At 40.4% G+C, this 16,804-nt stretch overlaps 3 protein-coding genes and 1 non-coding gene across 4 annotated transcripts; 2 read left to right on the plus strand and 2 right to left on the minus strand.

Annotated features, from left to right (window-relative positions):
• Positions 1-32: 32 nt before the first annotated feature.
• Positions 33-4,714, plus strand: stac3 (SH3 and cysteine rich domain 3). Its single transcript, XM_073470767.1, has 12 exons — positions 33-73; positions 611-689; positions 1,469-1,622; positions 1,769-1,866; positions 2,035-2,095; positions 2,246-2,343; positions 2,507-2,576; positions 2,803-2,852; positions 3,006-3,088; positions 3,196-3,247; positions 3,385-3,522; positions 3,794-4,714. Exons 1-12 carry the CDS (start codon positions 66-68, stop codon positions 3,899-3,901), a joined length of 999 nt encoding a protein of 332 aa, XP_073326868.1. The 5' UTR covers positions 33-65; the 3' UTR covers positions 3,902-4,714.
• Positions 4,715-5,411: 697 nt separating this feature from the next.
• Positions 5,412-7,412, minus strand: LOC140999685 (zinc finger BED domain-containing protein 4-like). Its single transcript, XM_073470207.1, has one exon. It carries the CDS (start codon positions 7,410-7,412, stop codon positions 5,412-5,414), a length of 2,001 nt encoding a protein of 666 aa, XP_073326308.1.
• Positions 7,413-8,646: 1,234 nt separating this feature from the next.
• On the minus strand, positions 8,647-8,760 carry LOC141000468 (U5 spliceosomal RNA). Its single transcript, XR_012179542.1, has one exon. It is a non-coding gene; the product is annotated as a U5 spliceosomal RNA (small nuclear RNA).
• Positions 8,761-11,352: 2,592 nt separating this feature from the next.
• Positions 11,353-16,208, plus strand: LOC141000189 (neurexophilin-2-like). Its single transcript, XM_073470834.1, has 2 exons — positions 11,353-11,435; positions 15,134-16,208. The coding sequence occupies exons 1-2, from the start codon at positions 11,358-11,360 to the stop codon at positions 15,971-15,973; spliced, it is 918 nt and encodes a 305-aa protein (XP_073326935.1). The 5' UTR covers positions 11,353-11,357; the 3' UTR covers positions 15,974-16,208.
• The last annotated feature ends 596 nt before the right edge of the window (positions 16,209-16,804 follow it).

Here is a 16,804-nt window from a genome sequence, read left to right on the forward strand (position 1 = left end):
ACTAATAAATAAATATAATTATGTCTTTTTAGGTGCGGCAGTGCTGACATTATCCACCAAACACCATGGACCAGTGAGTACATTTCCTGATATATTGCTTGTCCTATTTTGCCTGCCTGCCTGCCCGACCCTCTTCACCATCTCCACAAGACTCCATTCAAATTTTAATGTGCTAAACGTTGCAACAGTTCAGACTGAAAGGCAAAAAAACTCCAAATAATGTTTATCCACATCTTTCACATTCATGTATAATGATAATAAAGAAGCTCAATGTTCATTAGAGAAAATATGTTGTGGGACTCTCCCAAGATGATTAATCTACACTCAACTATTTGGAGTGGCAATTTGATATCGACACAAAGCATGTCAGGTCAGGTCACTCTATGAGGTCATCCTGTGAAAACCTTGCTGTCTCAACTTTGTCAAGTTTATGTTAACATGTCCTGTTTAAATGTAAGTATAACATGCTCACCTAGCAACAAACAAGTGTTCAAGTTTTAAAAAAAGAAAGTTAACACTTTGGAAAGACAAACTTTTCATGTGAAAGTAATGGTATGTAGTTGCATGATTGGATCTTACTGTTTTTTCTTTGTGTGTGTGTGTGCTTCAGGGAGGATGACAAAAACTCGGTGGATATCCATGACAACCCTCCAGCTCCTGACAACGTAGTGAAAGAAGACGGCGACACTGTGAGTGACAGGACCATGTCAACCCCCCACTGTTAGCAGTGCCATTCCCGGGCAGTTTAAAATAGCCACCAGCTGGGACAGGAACGCAGTGCTGCGTCAATTGGAAAAATATGAGCCATGACTTGAGTGATTCTGCCTTTTATCCCCCATGGGGGAAGTCACACTGCTGGCTGATCTGTGAGGGACAACCACTTTAGGTTTAGAAAAGTGACTCTTTAAACAACAGCAGACTGCAAAACTTGTAAAATATCATATGACATAAATGAATATATGTGCATATCCTATACTACACTGCAATGATGATTCAGTCCAATAGAAAAGGTGTGTAATTCAAAGGCAAATACTAAAGATCAAAACAACTTGTATGCAAATATTTCATACAAATTTGACAATCACTGTCTCCTTCCAAAGATCATGCCAAAATATTGTGTGGGATTTACTGGCATCTAGCAATGAGGTCTCTTGAGCCAGTGTTTGTTTTGTTCATTCTGAGCTACAGCAAAAACATGGCAGACTCTATCTAAGAGGACCCACTCCCTTTATTGATAGTTAAAAGGTTCATTCTAAGGTAACAACACCACAGCGATTCTTACTTTCAGTTGATTATACACTAATGACAACATAATTCACTATCATCCACTCCATGCACATATCATTCACATAAACTTAGCCCACATTATCGAATCCTTTCCCCTCTATAGCCAGTGCTTTCCTGGAAGCATCAAAACACTGCACGTATTGTGTTTTATATGACTAAGCTATGGTCTTTGTGTGTCCAGGTCTATTTCATATATGAGGAGGAGGTTGAGGTGGAGGAGAAGGAACCAGAACCTCCTCCACCTGTTGTCATGGTCAACGACAAACCCCACAAGTTCAAGGACCACTACTGCAAGAAACCCAAGTTCTGTGATGTCTGCGCTCGCATGATAGTCTGTATGTATCAGAAACTATGTCAGGAAAACACACACAAACATCAAAATATCACATTATACTTTCCTATATATGTGATGTTTTCTACATTTAATGCTTAACCTTGGTTTCTGATTTACCCCATTAATGTTCCTTTGCTTATTTTTCAGTGAACAACAAGTTTGCTCTGAGGTGTAAAAACTGCAAGACCAACATCCACCATTCATGTCAGTCCTATGTCGAGTTCCAGAGGTGCTTTGGTAAAATTGTGAGTCTTTTCCCTTTTGATGTCATACGGCTTTATAAAGACACCAGCACACAGCAGAATACTAAAATATATACAGATTTCCTCTACTTTACACCTGGTGAGACAGATTTTCAGAACTATAATATTTGGAAATTCTGAAACATTATATTCTTTACTTGTTTCCTGTAGCCACCTGGCTTCAGAAGGGCCTACAGCTCCCCCCTGTACAGCAGTGACCAACCAGATCCAAGTGAGTCCACTGAATGACTTCTTTTTATCTATCAATTATTTATTTAATACCTTTTTATTCTGTGAAATTGTACAGTCTATTCGTAAATGTATGTAATTTAATTATCTGTACTAATGCTTATTGATCTGACTGCCTTCTTATATTAACCAGACAACCCGAACCGGAACGACCCCGTCTTTGACACCCTGCGTGTCGGCGTCATCATGGCGAATAAGGAGCGCAAAAAGAATGAAAATGACAAGAAAAATGTGAGTATACGACTTTTTAATCGAAGTGTAACTTAAATTTGCATAATTTCAGTAGAGGAAATTGTTCAAGCATGAATCCAGAGATAATGGTACTAAAGCAAAAAAAAAGGATAAGGAATATGATATTTGCGTACCGTGCTGATTATTAATGTTTTCCCTCTAGATGATGATGATGATGGAGGAGGAAGAAGAGGAGAACCAACAGCCCAAAGAGAATGAGGAGGGAGGAGAAGGTACAAAGAAACTCTAATGATGGTTAGCTGTGTGGTATATACTATGCTAGTTGTGGCCATAATAATCATTTTAAAAAAAGAGGAGAAAAAATATTAAGTCACTCATTCAACAAGGATGCTACATACCTGAAATAGTGAAGATAACATGAGATGACTCGTTACCCATTTTTAAGTTCATCAAAAGCAAGAAATTTGTTGATGACTCTGATGTCCGATGTTCATACAGGGAAGCCTGATGATAAGAAGGAGAAAGGAGGAGACAAAGCAGATGACAAGGTAAGAAAAATGTTAACGAAACATTTCAGTTTTACCCTCAAGCAGATACTAACAGCACTACCCTGTTTCGCCAACTATAATACTGTATGCATAAATGCTTTTGTTATCAATAGGCTGTCATATGCAGTAGTAACTGTGCTGTTTTGTCAACAGAGTAAGGGTACATTCTCCCAGTCCCACTATTACCTGGCTCTCTACCGCTTCAAGGCCATAGAGAAAGACGACCTCGACTTCCAGTACGTTTGAAAGATGCAAATATTTACATTAATTACATAAGGTAATTGTTAAACTTAAAGCAGTGATAAAAAAAAATATATGACTGTGTATGTTGCTTGTGTATCAGCCCTGGTGATCGGATCACAGTTCTGGATGACTCCAATGAGGAGTGGTGGAGGGTGAGTTTGACTTCATCACTTCTTGATTTATTTAGCTTTCATTTGATCATTTAAATGTGTTGTTTCACTTTTTTGTCAAATTTTTCTAAAGTTTCTGTGGAGGATGAACTCAAAGTCTGTTGCCTCTCTATTTTCAGGGAAAGATGGGGGAGAAGACAGGCTACTTCCCGACCAACTACCTCATTAAAGTGCGTGCGTCGGAAAGGGTTTTCAAGATAACGCGCGCCTTTGTCGGGAACAGAGAGATGGGGCAAATCACACTGAAGAAAGATCAGGTAACAACGCTAATGTGTGTGAGTTTGTGTTTAATTAAACAACATGAATAAAATGTAAAAGCAACAGATGAGTAACATCATTACATCAACCTGCTGCCCAAGTAGTTTGACAATCTTGTTGTTTGACTACCAAAATTGTTGTACCCTCAGTGTCCACACGTACAAATGTTTCCTGCTGCAGCAATCATTCTGTAGCAGCCTTAGTGAGGATGTATCAAGCTGATACTGATGCTGGGATGTTAAGCTGTGCTGCTGTCACTCTGTGTTTCAGATTGTGGTGAAGAAAGGAGATGAGAAAGGTGGCTATTTGAAGGTCAGCACTGGACGCAAGCTGGGCTATTTCCCTGCTGATCTGCTGGAGGAGATCACTGTGACATAAAAACAACAATATGCAGTGGAAGAGCCTGCAACCAACACACTTCACAGCACAAATTGGAGACATCACTGTTTGCAATTGTCTATATTTGTTACATAAACAATACACATGTATTGTGATGAAGCAAGAGAAAGGAGAGATTAATAATAATGGTTGAAAAACAATTTCATTAATACGTACATTGAAATGTTGCTAAGAGACAATCAGGTTATGTCCTGGCTTTAATGTGATTAGCATTGTCATACAAATGGTCACATGCTTTAAGAAACTAAACTACCTGCTATTTATAGCGAGCCATGTTGAGTGGGAGACAAAGGTCATAAATCATAATAATTAATCGATACGAAAGTAGACACAAGATTGAAGACATGCATCAATATATTTCTAAATCAATTTGACTAAACACTTTTCAAAATAAGCAGTCATGTTTATTAACAAATTACACTGCTTATTAGGTATGATATGTTAATTAATTGAAATGGTATTAAAAATATGGTATTAATATAACTTTTAAAATCATAATGGTTATTGTCAAATAAATATCTAATGGAATTTTTGTTCCCGTTAGCAAGGCTCTCTAGGTCCTTTATACAGTAGTTACATAAATAGAGGCTTCAAAGTCATTTAATCATGTACATAGGAATGTAAACAGTGCAAAGATCAGGATCCTAGATTGAGCTTGCACATAATACAATCAATACTGCTCACAATGGTTTCAAATGTTTGCACTAATTGCTGCTGATAAAATTAGCCGAATGCCTCTCTAGGTATAAAGTATAAATGTTTCAAATATTAAACCTGAAGTGCACTTAAAAAGTCTGTGTGAAACTTTCTTTAAAATGTTTCCATAAAGTCTGTATCGTATTTTAAACCAAAGAAGACAAAGAGAGATGCAGAAGAACCTCTCTTGATGGAAGCAGTCATGCAGTATGTGCAGTACAGCACCACTTTCTGTACTTCAGTACTGTTGCTGCTTAAATTATCCATGAATTTAAGTTCACATCACATCCTTCCTTGTGCAAATATCCATACAAATAAAGTGTAATTTGCATCATCACTGACAGCCAACTATAAAAAAAACTAAAAAAACAATGCAAAACACACACATAGTCTTCTTTGTCTTTTGTTCTTTATTGCAACACATCCACCAAATTATATAAATTAAAATTTAAGATGCTACATACTGTGTATACTGTGACTGTCAAAAATCCAGTGCAGTGTGTCTGACAACAAGGTGTCCAGTGTAAGAAAGGCAAACTTTTAACCTTAGTGGAAAATCTGCATACATCTCTACAGTATTTAGATCAGCTTCTTCTACTATCATCACCAGATCATTCACATTTTAAAGGAAACTTAACACTATAAATCCAGCTTTATACATATAGTTTTGCCCTATTTGTGTCAGTTTCTTTTTGCAACCTTAATCCAAAGTTTGAACAATGGCATGTCAAGCATCGATGTGACAAAGAGAGAAGCATATTTTAAGACAAGCAGTAACATGACAAAACTACAGTTATTGACATTTTTCCAAATTGTACTTGGTGAATACCAGCTGTGGCACATGGACAGGGACAAGTCTGTCATCTGGAGCTACAGCATCCTCTCCTGTGCTCAAGAGCCTCTCAGAGGAGACACTTGTGGGCGGGCAGGCCAAATATTTGATTGCGACTCGAGCCAGTGCAGGACACTGTTCCATCTTTGCAGACCAGTATGAAATCACTGGGTCGCAGGCCAGTGACTGTGTGTTGCTCTCTGCCAGGTAGCACTCGACCAAACCTGACGATGTCACAGTCTTCATATTACTTGCTGTAAGACTCTGCATTGCGCCCCAGAAGAGACTTGTTGGCTTGCTGCTGGTGCCCTCTGATTCTAGCACCATACCTGATGAAGAGTCAGCTTCACCTACTGAAGGAATGCTGTCCTGCTCCAACAATTCGTCGACCTCCTCTGCAACAGCAGCTTTCAATCTATCAAAATCCAGCTTGCTGAGCAGTGCCATGGGCATGATTTTAAATCTGGGATCCAGGAGTGTTGCTTTAAAATAGGCGTTGGTGGACGTTTCAAAGACATGCTGAAAGTGTTCCTCAAGGTGGATCTGCAGTAAGCCAACAAGCTTATGAATCTCCAGCAGGTCACTCACATCCTTATTTGCTTTAAGTTCGTTCAGTGCAGCTCTGAGGGCCTGGATGCATGGAATCACAGAGGAAATAGATGTATCATCTTGGCACACCGTGTGTGTTGCTTCCTCAAAAGGCTCCAGGACTTTGACTACGTCCTCCATCAAAGTCCACTGACTGTCTGAGACAGACTTACCAAGGTCCATCTCTGTGGACATGGCAGTCAGTGCCTTCTTCTGCTCCAGCAGGCGCTGCAGCATGAACAACACGGTGTTCCACCTGGTCGGCACATCATGAACTAAGGAAGACACGGCAAGGCCAAGTTGCTCCTGTAGCTCATGCAGCTTAGCTTTGGATTCATTTGACATATGCACAGTTTTGGTAATTTGTCTTGCAGTGTTGATTACACTAACCACACCATGGCACTCTTCAATAGCACCTGTGACGATCAAGTGTAGGGAGTGAGCCATGCATCTAATGTGCACATAGCCGCTGTCTGACATGGTTTTCACCATATTGCAAGTGTTGTTAGTGACAAAGAACCCAACAGTAAATCTTCTTGGAACCATATTTTGCCACTCTTCAACAAGATCCTGGAGGTGTTGCAAGATTTCTGCAGGAGTGTACTCTGTATCGATGACCTTCATATTGAGCAACACACTTACACGTTTAAGTGTCGCAGTCCCACCTCCGGATACCTCCTGTACAAACCAATGTCCTGTTAGAGACACGAAGGAGAACTTTCCAGTCCAAATATCAGCTGTGCAGTGCACAACACTGCCCTCAATGTTCTCAAGGTTCTCTTGCACTTTAGTTTTTACTCTTTGGTGAAGCTCCGGGACAACTTTGGTGCTGAACTGCATGCCTGTGGGAAGTGTATAACGAGGTGCCACCACATTCATAAGTTTACAGAAGCCTTTGTTCTCCACAAATGAATATGGCAAAAGATCCATGCAAATCATTTCACCCACAGTTTCAGTGATTGTCTGGGTCATTGGATGATTTGGCTGATCAAGGGTTTCAGACGATCGATTCTGGAAAACAAGCGGTGCAAAGGGAAGTAAGGCATGAGGGGAAGGGGTTGGCTGTGGTCTCCTGCCGCACTGAGTGCTACGAGTGCCTCCTACATTGTGATGTTTGTAATGCATATGGTTGTGCATCGTACTGGTGGTTAGATGTCCTAAATCCTTGCCTCTGCTCACAACTCTCTTGCATATGTTGCACACCACCTTGGTCACATCATCATCACAGGTGGTAAAATATTTCCAGATTGCACTCTTCCTCCTGTGTTTTTTTGCTGGTGGCGTGTCACTCACTGCTTGCTGTTGATCACTAGCAGCAGCATCAGTGTCACAGTCTGTGAAGACCTCAATCTTTACAATATCAAAAGCATCCATGACTGCACAGGATGAGGACAGGTTAACTTTTAACAACAATAAAAATCATCAGCTTACAGGATACATTTCACACATGGTCGATATGCATGTGATCTTCCTCTGGTTCACTTGTCCTACTAGCTTGAAAATAAAAAAACCGTCCATGAGTTTTGTTTTGTTTGTTTTTCCACCCGGCTTATAGTCGCTCCTCCTCTCCTCTCCCCGGCTGGTACACTGGACGGACAGCTGTGGTGCGACTCTCAATGGCAGGGACGTACACAATAAATCAATGAACAAAAACAGTAAACTCTCCTGCAGACCGACTGAGCCAGAGAGTGGGCAATCTCGCGTTTAAATGGAGTTCGACATTTTGTTTTCCCTCCCTCTGTTTTGCTTCCCTTTTCCAAATTCTTCTTCTCTTTCTTGCACTTTCCTGCAGATGTCGTGCTGCTGCTGCTGCTGCCACCCACAGGCTTCCTGGTGAAATGCAGCTACTCCACTCGTATCCCATAATCGAGTCACACAATCACGGAGTTTAATTACACATTTTGAACTCGCTGTTTGTTGAAGTTCCTTAAAGCATTTTTAAATGTTGACATTCAACAAAAATGTTATTTACATAGGTTTCACGTGTATTTCTGCTGCCACAGACACGTATAAGTTGATATGATGTCTGCTTTTATAAATATATTTTGAGAGTTTTGTTATGAGGATTTGGTGATGTGAAAATTCATGTCATATAAAACTTGAATATTTGTTATTGTAAACTTCACAGCCACTGCTCTGCCTGCAGGATATTTCGAGGTGGCTAAAGAAAGGAGGATTCAGCTTTGGTGCCAGTAAAACTGAAAGTTTGAATCTCTGCAAGCCAGCACGTATAACTTTTACATACAACTGTCGAGAAGTCAGAACCAAAGCGTGAAATCAAATATATTTCCACTCATTGATATGAGGGAACAGTGGACGGTAGTTAGGGATTATTTGGAAGCGTGCGCTCTCTTGTGGCCATGTGCACGTAAATCAATGACTACTCTGTATGACTACTCTGAAGACTGTTTACTGTAAATCAAACTATTCTTTCGTGTCATTTGGGTATGAGATACTACAAATATGAGGTCCGTATGTTTAAAGGACAAACATCAACGATGTTGATATGTTGTGCCACAATCGTCGACAACTTAATTGTTCAACCTCCTGGCGATGAGTGTCATCTTTAAAGTTCCATTAAAGTTACTTATTTTTCACAGAAATAGGAAGCCCCACTTTCGCAGGGCATCAAAAAATTGATTGAAACTCTTATTGATCCTCTCCACGGAAATCTTTAGTAAAAGGCGAAAGATTTATACGATCTGAAGAGAATCAAGAGTGTACTGAAGGTTTGGCGTCGAAGTGTCCCACCCCATTCTCCGCCTTATGATCCTTGCTTACGGTTCACTACACTCGCATAGCAGTGCTGAAATTAATTATACACAATGTAAACCTTCTACAACGCAGTCTTACAGTAATCACACAAAGACGCCGTGGGTGAGAGATAAATACAAATAGTTTAGCTTGTAACCATCACATGTGCGCTATGCATTGTGGGGACTTGGCGAACATGACCACGCCTCCTTTTTCTTATCTATCGCTTCTAAGATTACAAAAACCCGTCCTTTTGTCTTTCTTCACACGTTTTAGTAACTCTTGAACAAACCGATGAGGTACGATGTTTTTATGAATGAACACAAACAGCGTTCCCGTTCTTTTCGAGCATTTCCTCGCACGCATGCGCACACATAACAGAGATTACGTTTGTGTCAAGGGACTAATGTTACGGTTGCAGAGTACCCGGAACTTCACTCTCATCTCATCTATTTCTGGCTGGCTGCACACTTCACGGCCACATATTTTAATATATTAACATTTTCACAACAATGTCTAAACGTACTTAATTTGTATTCCTTTTAAGACTTCAAAATCATCACTTGTAAACAAAAAAGAATGATATACGCATTTATAAACGACATATAGGGCAGCCTCCACCCAGAAACATCCTCTATCAAAGTAATTTAGATGTAAGTACACTCATGTAGGTGTCCCTGGGTGTACAGATGATAATGTCCCCATTACAAATGTCAATACTGAACACTGTCCTAGGAGTTAATACACAATTATACACAAGACTCTGGAGTACAGCATGGACATTATTCACAAGAGGCTTTCAAATTTAGAAGGACATCAACTGCACAGTGGCATGTTTCTGTGAACACTGAAGCTTTTCTCCCTCAATACACTGAGCCTACAGGAACTGCAGCTGAACTTCTTCCTCGCCCCCGTACAGCTGAACTACCTCAGTTTGCGCATACTGTAACTTGACAGTTAATAGTCCTGGTGGCTAGACTATCACTCCTTTGCTGTATGTGTTTTTTTTATCATTACATTCTATTCATGCTCTTAAATTCTTGTTTACATTTTCTTTTTTATACTTTTGTATTATATGTTTGTTTTTGTGTTTTTTATGTGTCCTATAAGCTACTGGATGTCTACATTTCCCTTGGGATCAATAAAGTATCCATCCATCCATCCATCCATCCATCATCCTTGTACCACCCCAACCTGGTAAAACCTGTAGCCTACACAAAACTACAAATTTCCCCCCTCAGTAAGGTCGTTATAACAATGACAATAAAATAGTAGCTTACTTTATTATAAAATGTATTTATTGTAAAATTGCAACCTACACGTCTAGTAAAAACTGGTAGCGTTAGCTTCCAATAGATGGCGCTGCTCTCCCATAGAGACATCTAAACTATGATGTAAGCCTATTTGCTCGTTTGCGTGCCATAAACCATTACATACAATATATCCTCGAGTTATAGATATATGTAAAACTATATGTAGTTTTGCTAACCAATGCGTTTGAATCAACTATGTGTGTCACAGACAGGTCACAAATAAACAGAAGTCAAACTATGCAAACACATCTGGGACTAAGGTAACGTTGCTAAAGATATTTTCAGAAAGCGGATTTCCTTATGAAATATACTTTGGCATTACCGTGTTTTGAAGAGCTGTTAACAATCCCCAAACACTCTTCTTTTCTTCAGGCACAACCCTCCTTAAATTGTACACAAAAACTTGAACTTCTGCCTGCTTCATCTCCACCTTGGTCTCCACTGTCTCAACCCAATTAAATATGGCTGCCATAACGGTGCCCATCATTTCCGGTTCCGATTGTGAGGTAAGTTAAAAAATATCGATTACAAATGTAACAAAAATTACTTTCTTATTCACATTATATACGTATATTTTAAGCCTTCTAAACGTCTTCAAATCGTACGATAATTTAAAGGTACTCCTTGGGTTTTTTATTATCAGTTATTACACTGAAGCCTGCTAATAAGCTACTAGCTAGCTGAAAATGGTTAGAAACATGAGGGAGCATGAAACTGGCTCTGATGCTTTATTAAAGACAACTTGTCTGGTTATTAGTGCTTGGAGTGATTTGTTGGCTGGAAATTTCACTGATAGGCTGAGGCAGTGGCAGCATCTCAGCAGACTTGTCAGTGATTTTTATATTTCCCGGAGAGAGCCCTTGTCATTTTGTCAGCCTCCCCGTGGCTAAAGTATGCGGGGACAGCGGGGAGGGCTGTCAAACTGTGCCCGCCTGAGAGCGCCTTTCCCCGGGTTGATGAGTCATAATAAGGACCGGCCAGGTGGTGAAAATGAGCAGGGTGGCAAGTGTGTGTGTGTGTGTGTGTGTGTGTGGTAGTTGAGGGGTAGAGAGAGAGAGAGCGAGAGAGGGAGAGGGATGGTGGGGGGGGGGGGAGGGAGCACTCAGATGAGTAGTCTCTCCAGATCTTGGGGATTTTTGAGTCTCTCACTGCGGAATGTCTTCTCTACTTTTGAAGTGAGCGTAAGCTTTGACTCAGTAAACCATCACTTACTCAGTCGGGAAGATCGCCCCTAAAACAACCTGCTCTCTGGATGGAGAGACGCTGCTGCAAAATGAGGGCGCTGTGTTTGAACTTTGCCATCACCTGTCTGTGGCTTCTCCCTTCAGCGGTGAGTGAGAGCAGCGAGCTCTTTGTGTTTCTCCTTATTAACACGTGTTTTGTTTTTGTTTTTGTTTTTGTTTTTTATTTTGTTGTTGTGGGACTGGGAAGTGTTATTCATCTACAGATGCACTTATATGCACTACTAATTTGTGCAACCAATAGGTCATAATTTAATTAATCTCAAATCCCCCCATGCTCTGAGGGACTGCCACCGCTGTTCATCATATTGCAGCGTTGTTGCACAACCACGCAGTGTGTTTTGTTTGTCAGTTTCCACTGTTAGGAGGTCTTTTGCATGTTTTTTTCTTAACTGAAGGATGTGCTGGTTCGGTGTTATATACCGACATCAATAATATATCAAAGATTTGAAAATATTCTCTTACAAAATCCATCCATATCCACCAACTGAACAAATGTGTACTCTTAGAAATGAGCCAGAGCTCAAAATAAATTCAGCTTTTTTGGCAGTTTTCAAGGACTATAGCTAAGATGCCATGTAGAAAGAGTACTCTAACTTGTTTGAAGGACAGGGCTGATAACTCCAGTTAATTATGTTAATTGAGTTCAGGTGTGACTCCAGTAAGAGTTTTATCAGCACTTGACTTTGTATCTACTGATCTGAGATTCAGTTTGGACTTTAATATCTTTAAAAAAAAAACCTTCCAAAATATTTGAGACATGTTGTTTTATTCATTTGCATTAGGTCTTTTGTCCTGATATAATTTAGTTTTCTGCATTTAGAATTGGAGGTTTGTATCTCATGATGTGAGACTGGCTCGGGACAATGTTGAATCTTTCATTAGATGGAGAAGCTCAGCCAAAATATCGTCATCACATTTTTAATTTGTTCCAGTCTCGTGGTCTGTAATTGTCTTTCAGGCAACATTGTAATTTAATCTGCTCTCCTGTCTTTTATTTAACTTTCTCAACTTTGCTGCATGAGCAGCCGGCCGCAACATCTGTAACTTGAACACTGACACTTGAACACCTCATAGCAACCTAATGTTGTGCTTTATTACTGGAACTAAATAATTGCACAGTCTTTGTCAGTTTGAACAACTTTCATCACCCGTAAGGCTGAGGAAACATTGTCGCTCTTTTTGTTCAGTCGTGGAAAACTGACACATTAAGGATCTTATAGCCAATGGCTCGAATGTTCCTTCTGTCCTAAAAATTCAATTACTGCTCTCAGGTTTTTCAGTTTTCTTTGCCTCTGCAGGTGCTTTTGCACAGGTGTTGTGCTTGCATCCACTCCGCCATTGTTGCTCAGTTGCAGTTTTCTGTGCTGGCATCTTGACACAGAGCCAATGACATGGCTGTCACACAGTGGGCTCCAATTAGGGTAGGTGAGAACAGCACATAGCTACAGATTTAGGCTCGTAACAATAGGCACAGCTGGAGCTCACTTGGTTACTTGGAGAAGGCAGAGATTGGCACACTAGGACTGGGGTGCTAGGGGTGATGTGAATCCCACTTGTTGGTGAGAAATAATGACATCCTGGGTGCTGTTTATTTAAAAAGCAGGGTGAGAATAAGCCTAAACCTCCATCTGCCAACACATTACGATGAAAATAGAATTCAAGACCTAAACGAGTGCACAGGAGTTTTTGCCCAACCGAACAGAGGCATGAAAAAAATGTTGACCTGTCTCCCACACTGTATTCACACTTCCTCTTAAAAAGTGAGTGAGAGAGAATGAAGTCCTGACACCTGGCTTCACCTGACCCAATTAGATTTTATGCATTACTCAGTGATTCTTGACAACATTGTTATTATATGATCTCTTCACATTTGTTATATTCAAACATCACAGCTCTGCATGTCAGCTGTGCAGTGAATCTTGTATCAGTCACATAAATAGCCGCACTAATTGGGATTCGAGCATTTTAACAGACACGACAGCAGGTAGCTGTCTGACTTATAATAAGCCGCTTCATCAATCTGAACATGCACTTGATTTTCACAGCCTCACTTGTTTTTTTCTGTTGGTTTTTTTTTATGCAGTAATATTTTAAGTGATCGTGAGGTGGAATTAAGTATGTTTCTGTGTTTTTAATGTACTTGGGTCTGTATAAGCTATGAAAACCAAACTATAACTGGCACCGCCTTTACAAAATCATCTAATACTACTTATTAAAATGGTTAAATACTTAAGGCAATAAATTATGTGCTTTCTAGGATAATATTTACGAGTTTTGAATAAACAGCATTGTTTTATTTACTAAGCACTTGGTTTGAGTTTAATATTGTAAGAAGTTAAAGCAGCATGTTGATTTGCTGCTAAAGTTGTGCAATTAATCTGTAAACTGCTCAAGCATACTGTCTCATGTTAGTAAAGTAATTGCATACTGTGTACGTGTGACATACCTTTTATACAGTGTAAAATTTATGAGGGACAGTAATTGGAAGGAGGAGAATATGTATGGGATGCTGGAGAAATCCAGTAAGTGAATAAAACATGAACTGCTCTTCGTTTGAAATAATAGCCCGACAAGCTGAATCCAGGTGACGGCTTAATCTCTTATTAATTCCAAGGATGTAATCCAAATCAATTTAAGGATGGAAACTGTGATATTTAAGGGGATGAGGAGGAGGAGAAAGGTGAAAAGGGGAAAGAGTGATTTTTAGTCTTTTTTTAGACAGCTGAGACATGTTCGGCACAGAAGGAGCTTAATATTTAAAACTGTTTGCAGATATTTAGCCCTTTCATACATCATGTACTGCAAATGTATATTGTATAAATGATTCTCTGCAGTATCTTCAATAGTTACCTGTGTGTCGACCATATTCATCTGTCTTCCGAGCATATTGATTAATAAGCCCTCAGATTCAGTTCATCATCAAGGTCGCATTGAAAAGAGGATTGAAAGTTGTAACAAGGGAGAGAGGGAGAGCACGTGAGGGAGGACAGGAAGATTAAAATGTGTTATTGGAAATATGAATATGACTGTGTGTGTGCATGCATGGTACTTGTTTCTTCAGTCCTTGCCTGAAGGAGCTGACCTATTGATCACAGTCAATTCTCATTCAGAGGGCTGACACATCAAAGCATGATTATTTTAATCGATTACCTGCTACCTTGTAATGTAGCGACAGTGAAACTGTCCTTTATCTGCGGTCGTCCTGCTGGTCTAGTCCCCTCTTCTCTCAGGTCTGTCTTGTTACCTTCTACAGTGCATCCAACACAAAACGAATCCTGTGATGCTGTATTTAGAATTGACAAAATTGTTTGTTCTCTCACAGAGCTAATATTGGGTGATTTAAAACTATGCACAAGTATTTAAGTACATCTGATGAATGTAGAATGATATAAACAAAGCTTTAGTGTTGTCAGAGTTACAAAGTTCCTTTTGACTATTAGCTGTCCCCAGGTGCTCTTCCTGGGGGCTTGATTGCAAGTAGTTGCAAGTTTCAACTCGTCTCTTCACAAATCTTTTGTCAGAGCAAGGCTTTAGAATGATACATTTATGCCTAAAGAGGGAGTTGGTCCTCTCCACAGAGTCCTCCATTTTGCACTGCCATGTTTCAACAGTAGCCCAGAAGGGAGATTTCAAACACTGGCTCTAGAGTGGGACTTTTATGTTTTAGCATTTTGGGGTGTTCAGTTGTTTACAGTCTATAACCTCATCACTAGATGACCCTAAATTCTGTACACCAGTCCTTTGAATTATAAGCTATCCTTCATTTAAATTTTGTTGTCGACAGGTCCAAGAAACAGCCAAACCTTCTATCTTTCCAAGCCAACCATGGAGAGAGGAGGAAGGAGAAAGAGATGACTCTGTGGGAGCTGCTTTGAAGGTAAAACATATCTCCAAAGACTTACAGATCATCTCCACCAAACACAAAACACCTGCGTACGGCTCCCTCGGCCCATACGGATGGCCTCAAAACTTCTCGCAAGCCCTGGATCAGTATCTGTATCGTCCTCCTCCTAAATCCAAACCTCCTGCAAAAACATCCCCAAAGTCCAAGAAGATCCTGGGCTGGGGCGACTTTTACTTCAATGTGAAAACAGTGAAGTTCAGCCTGCTGGTGACTGGGAAGATTGTCGACCACATCAATGGCACGTTCAGCGTCTACTTCAGACACAACTCGTCCCGTCTGGGGAACATATCCGTCAGCATTGTCCCGCCCTCTAAAGTTGTTGGATGGGAGGTTTTGGATCAGGCAGCTCAGGCCACTGACACCAAAAACACAGTCCTAGTTCCAGATCTGTCATCCCAGTTCCAGAGCCCACCTCAGTCCACCAGCTCAACCCCTGTGGACCAGCAGAAGCAGCAGGATGTGGTGATGGTGACCGAACTCAACTGCAGGATCGAATACCAGAGAACCAACCGGTCCAAGAAGACCAAGCCCTGCATGTATGACCCAGGTCAGACCTGCTACTCAGAAAACACCCAGTCCCAGGCAGCCTGGATCTGTGCCAAACCCTTTAAGGTTATATGCATCTTCATCGCCTTCACCGGCACCGATTACAGGCTGGTGCAGAAAGTCTGTCCGGACCACAACTTTCAGACGGAGCAGAACCAGCAGCACTTTGGATGACGGATTCTGAAACACTAAAACTGAGATGTGAAACTCTGACTTTTCATACATCCTTCAAAATCATGCGTTCAGTTTATGTTCGTGATTATCTGTGTTTTATATGTTGCTAAAAACACATTTTCAACATGTCAATGAGTGCAGTTTAAGTCCAAAAGCTTGTGTAAATGTATTAAAAGCAAAGAAGCAACCTCTGGGGCTGAAAAAATTAAGCCAATGTGCAAGTGCCAAAAACTGTAATTCCTCGAATGGCCACTTGAGGTTGGCTCCAGAAGACCCTATGGTGAAATGACCCACTTTACAGCATAAATAAACATGTTTATGGCCTGGTGTGCATTTTCATATAACTCACCTGTTTAAATTATGTTAGGGCTAAAAGTTATGCATATTTAAGGTCATGAGCACTTTGAAACAGCCAGCTGCCTAGCTAGCTATCAGCAACCAGGCCTCATTCAGCCGGCCTCAGCTCCACCATGGTCCACGGTGCTCCACCTCTTTGCCCATTTTTGGATTAGCCGGAGGTTAAGTGGAGTCAAGCACTGCCAAGATGGCGTCAGGAGGCACCACACTGAGCTTTACCAATGATTTGTCAGAAAGCTATTGGTGACATCACAAGACTATGTCCATGTTTTTATACAGCCTATGGTCAATAGGAGCACTTGTTAATGATGAGATTTGTAATGTGAGCTTTGTGTTTGTCAATTACTCATCTGCCAAAGGCTCTACAGTGTCAGAAACTGACTCGACCCATGGTATCACTTTGTGTGAAAAATGTTTTCTGAATCTTCTCTGAATATGCATTAACAGAAGTGAAGCCTTTAAATCCAAAATTTG

Source organism: Pagrus major, chromosome 7 (assembly GCF_040436345.1).
Source record: "Pagrus major chromosome 7, Pma_NU_1.0".
NCBI lineage: Eukaryota > Metazoa > Chordata > Actinopteri > Spariformes > Sparidae > Pagrus > Pagrus major.

Excerpts from the sequence above, each read along its gene's own strand:
- stac3 (XM_073470767.1), top strand. Across the intron at positions 690-1,468 it reads TGAAAGAAGACGGCGACACT|GTCTATTTCATATATGAGGA; the intron begins GTGAGTGACAGG and ends TTGTGTGTCCAG. Across the intron at positions 2,853-3,005 it reads GAGACAAAGCAGATGACAAG|AGTAAGGGTACATTCTCCCA; the intron begins GTAAGAAAAATG and ends TTTTGTCAACAG.
- LOC140999685 (XM_073470207.1), bottom strand. The coding sequence starts at position 7,412 with ATGGATGCTTTTGATATTGTAAAGATTGAGGTCTTCACAGACTGTGAC.
- LOC141000189 (XM_073470834.1), top strand. The coding sequence starts at position 11,358 with ATGGAGAGACGCTGCTGCAAAATGAGGGCGCTGTGTTTGAACTTTGCC. Across the intron at positions 11,436-15,133 it reads TGTGGCTTCTCCCTTCAGCG|GTCCAAGAAACAGCCAAACC; the intron begins GTGAGTGAGAGC and ends TGTTGTCGACAG.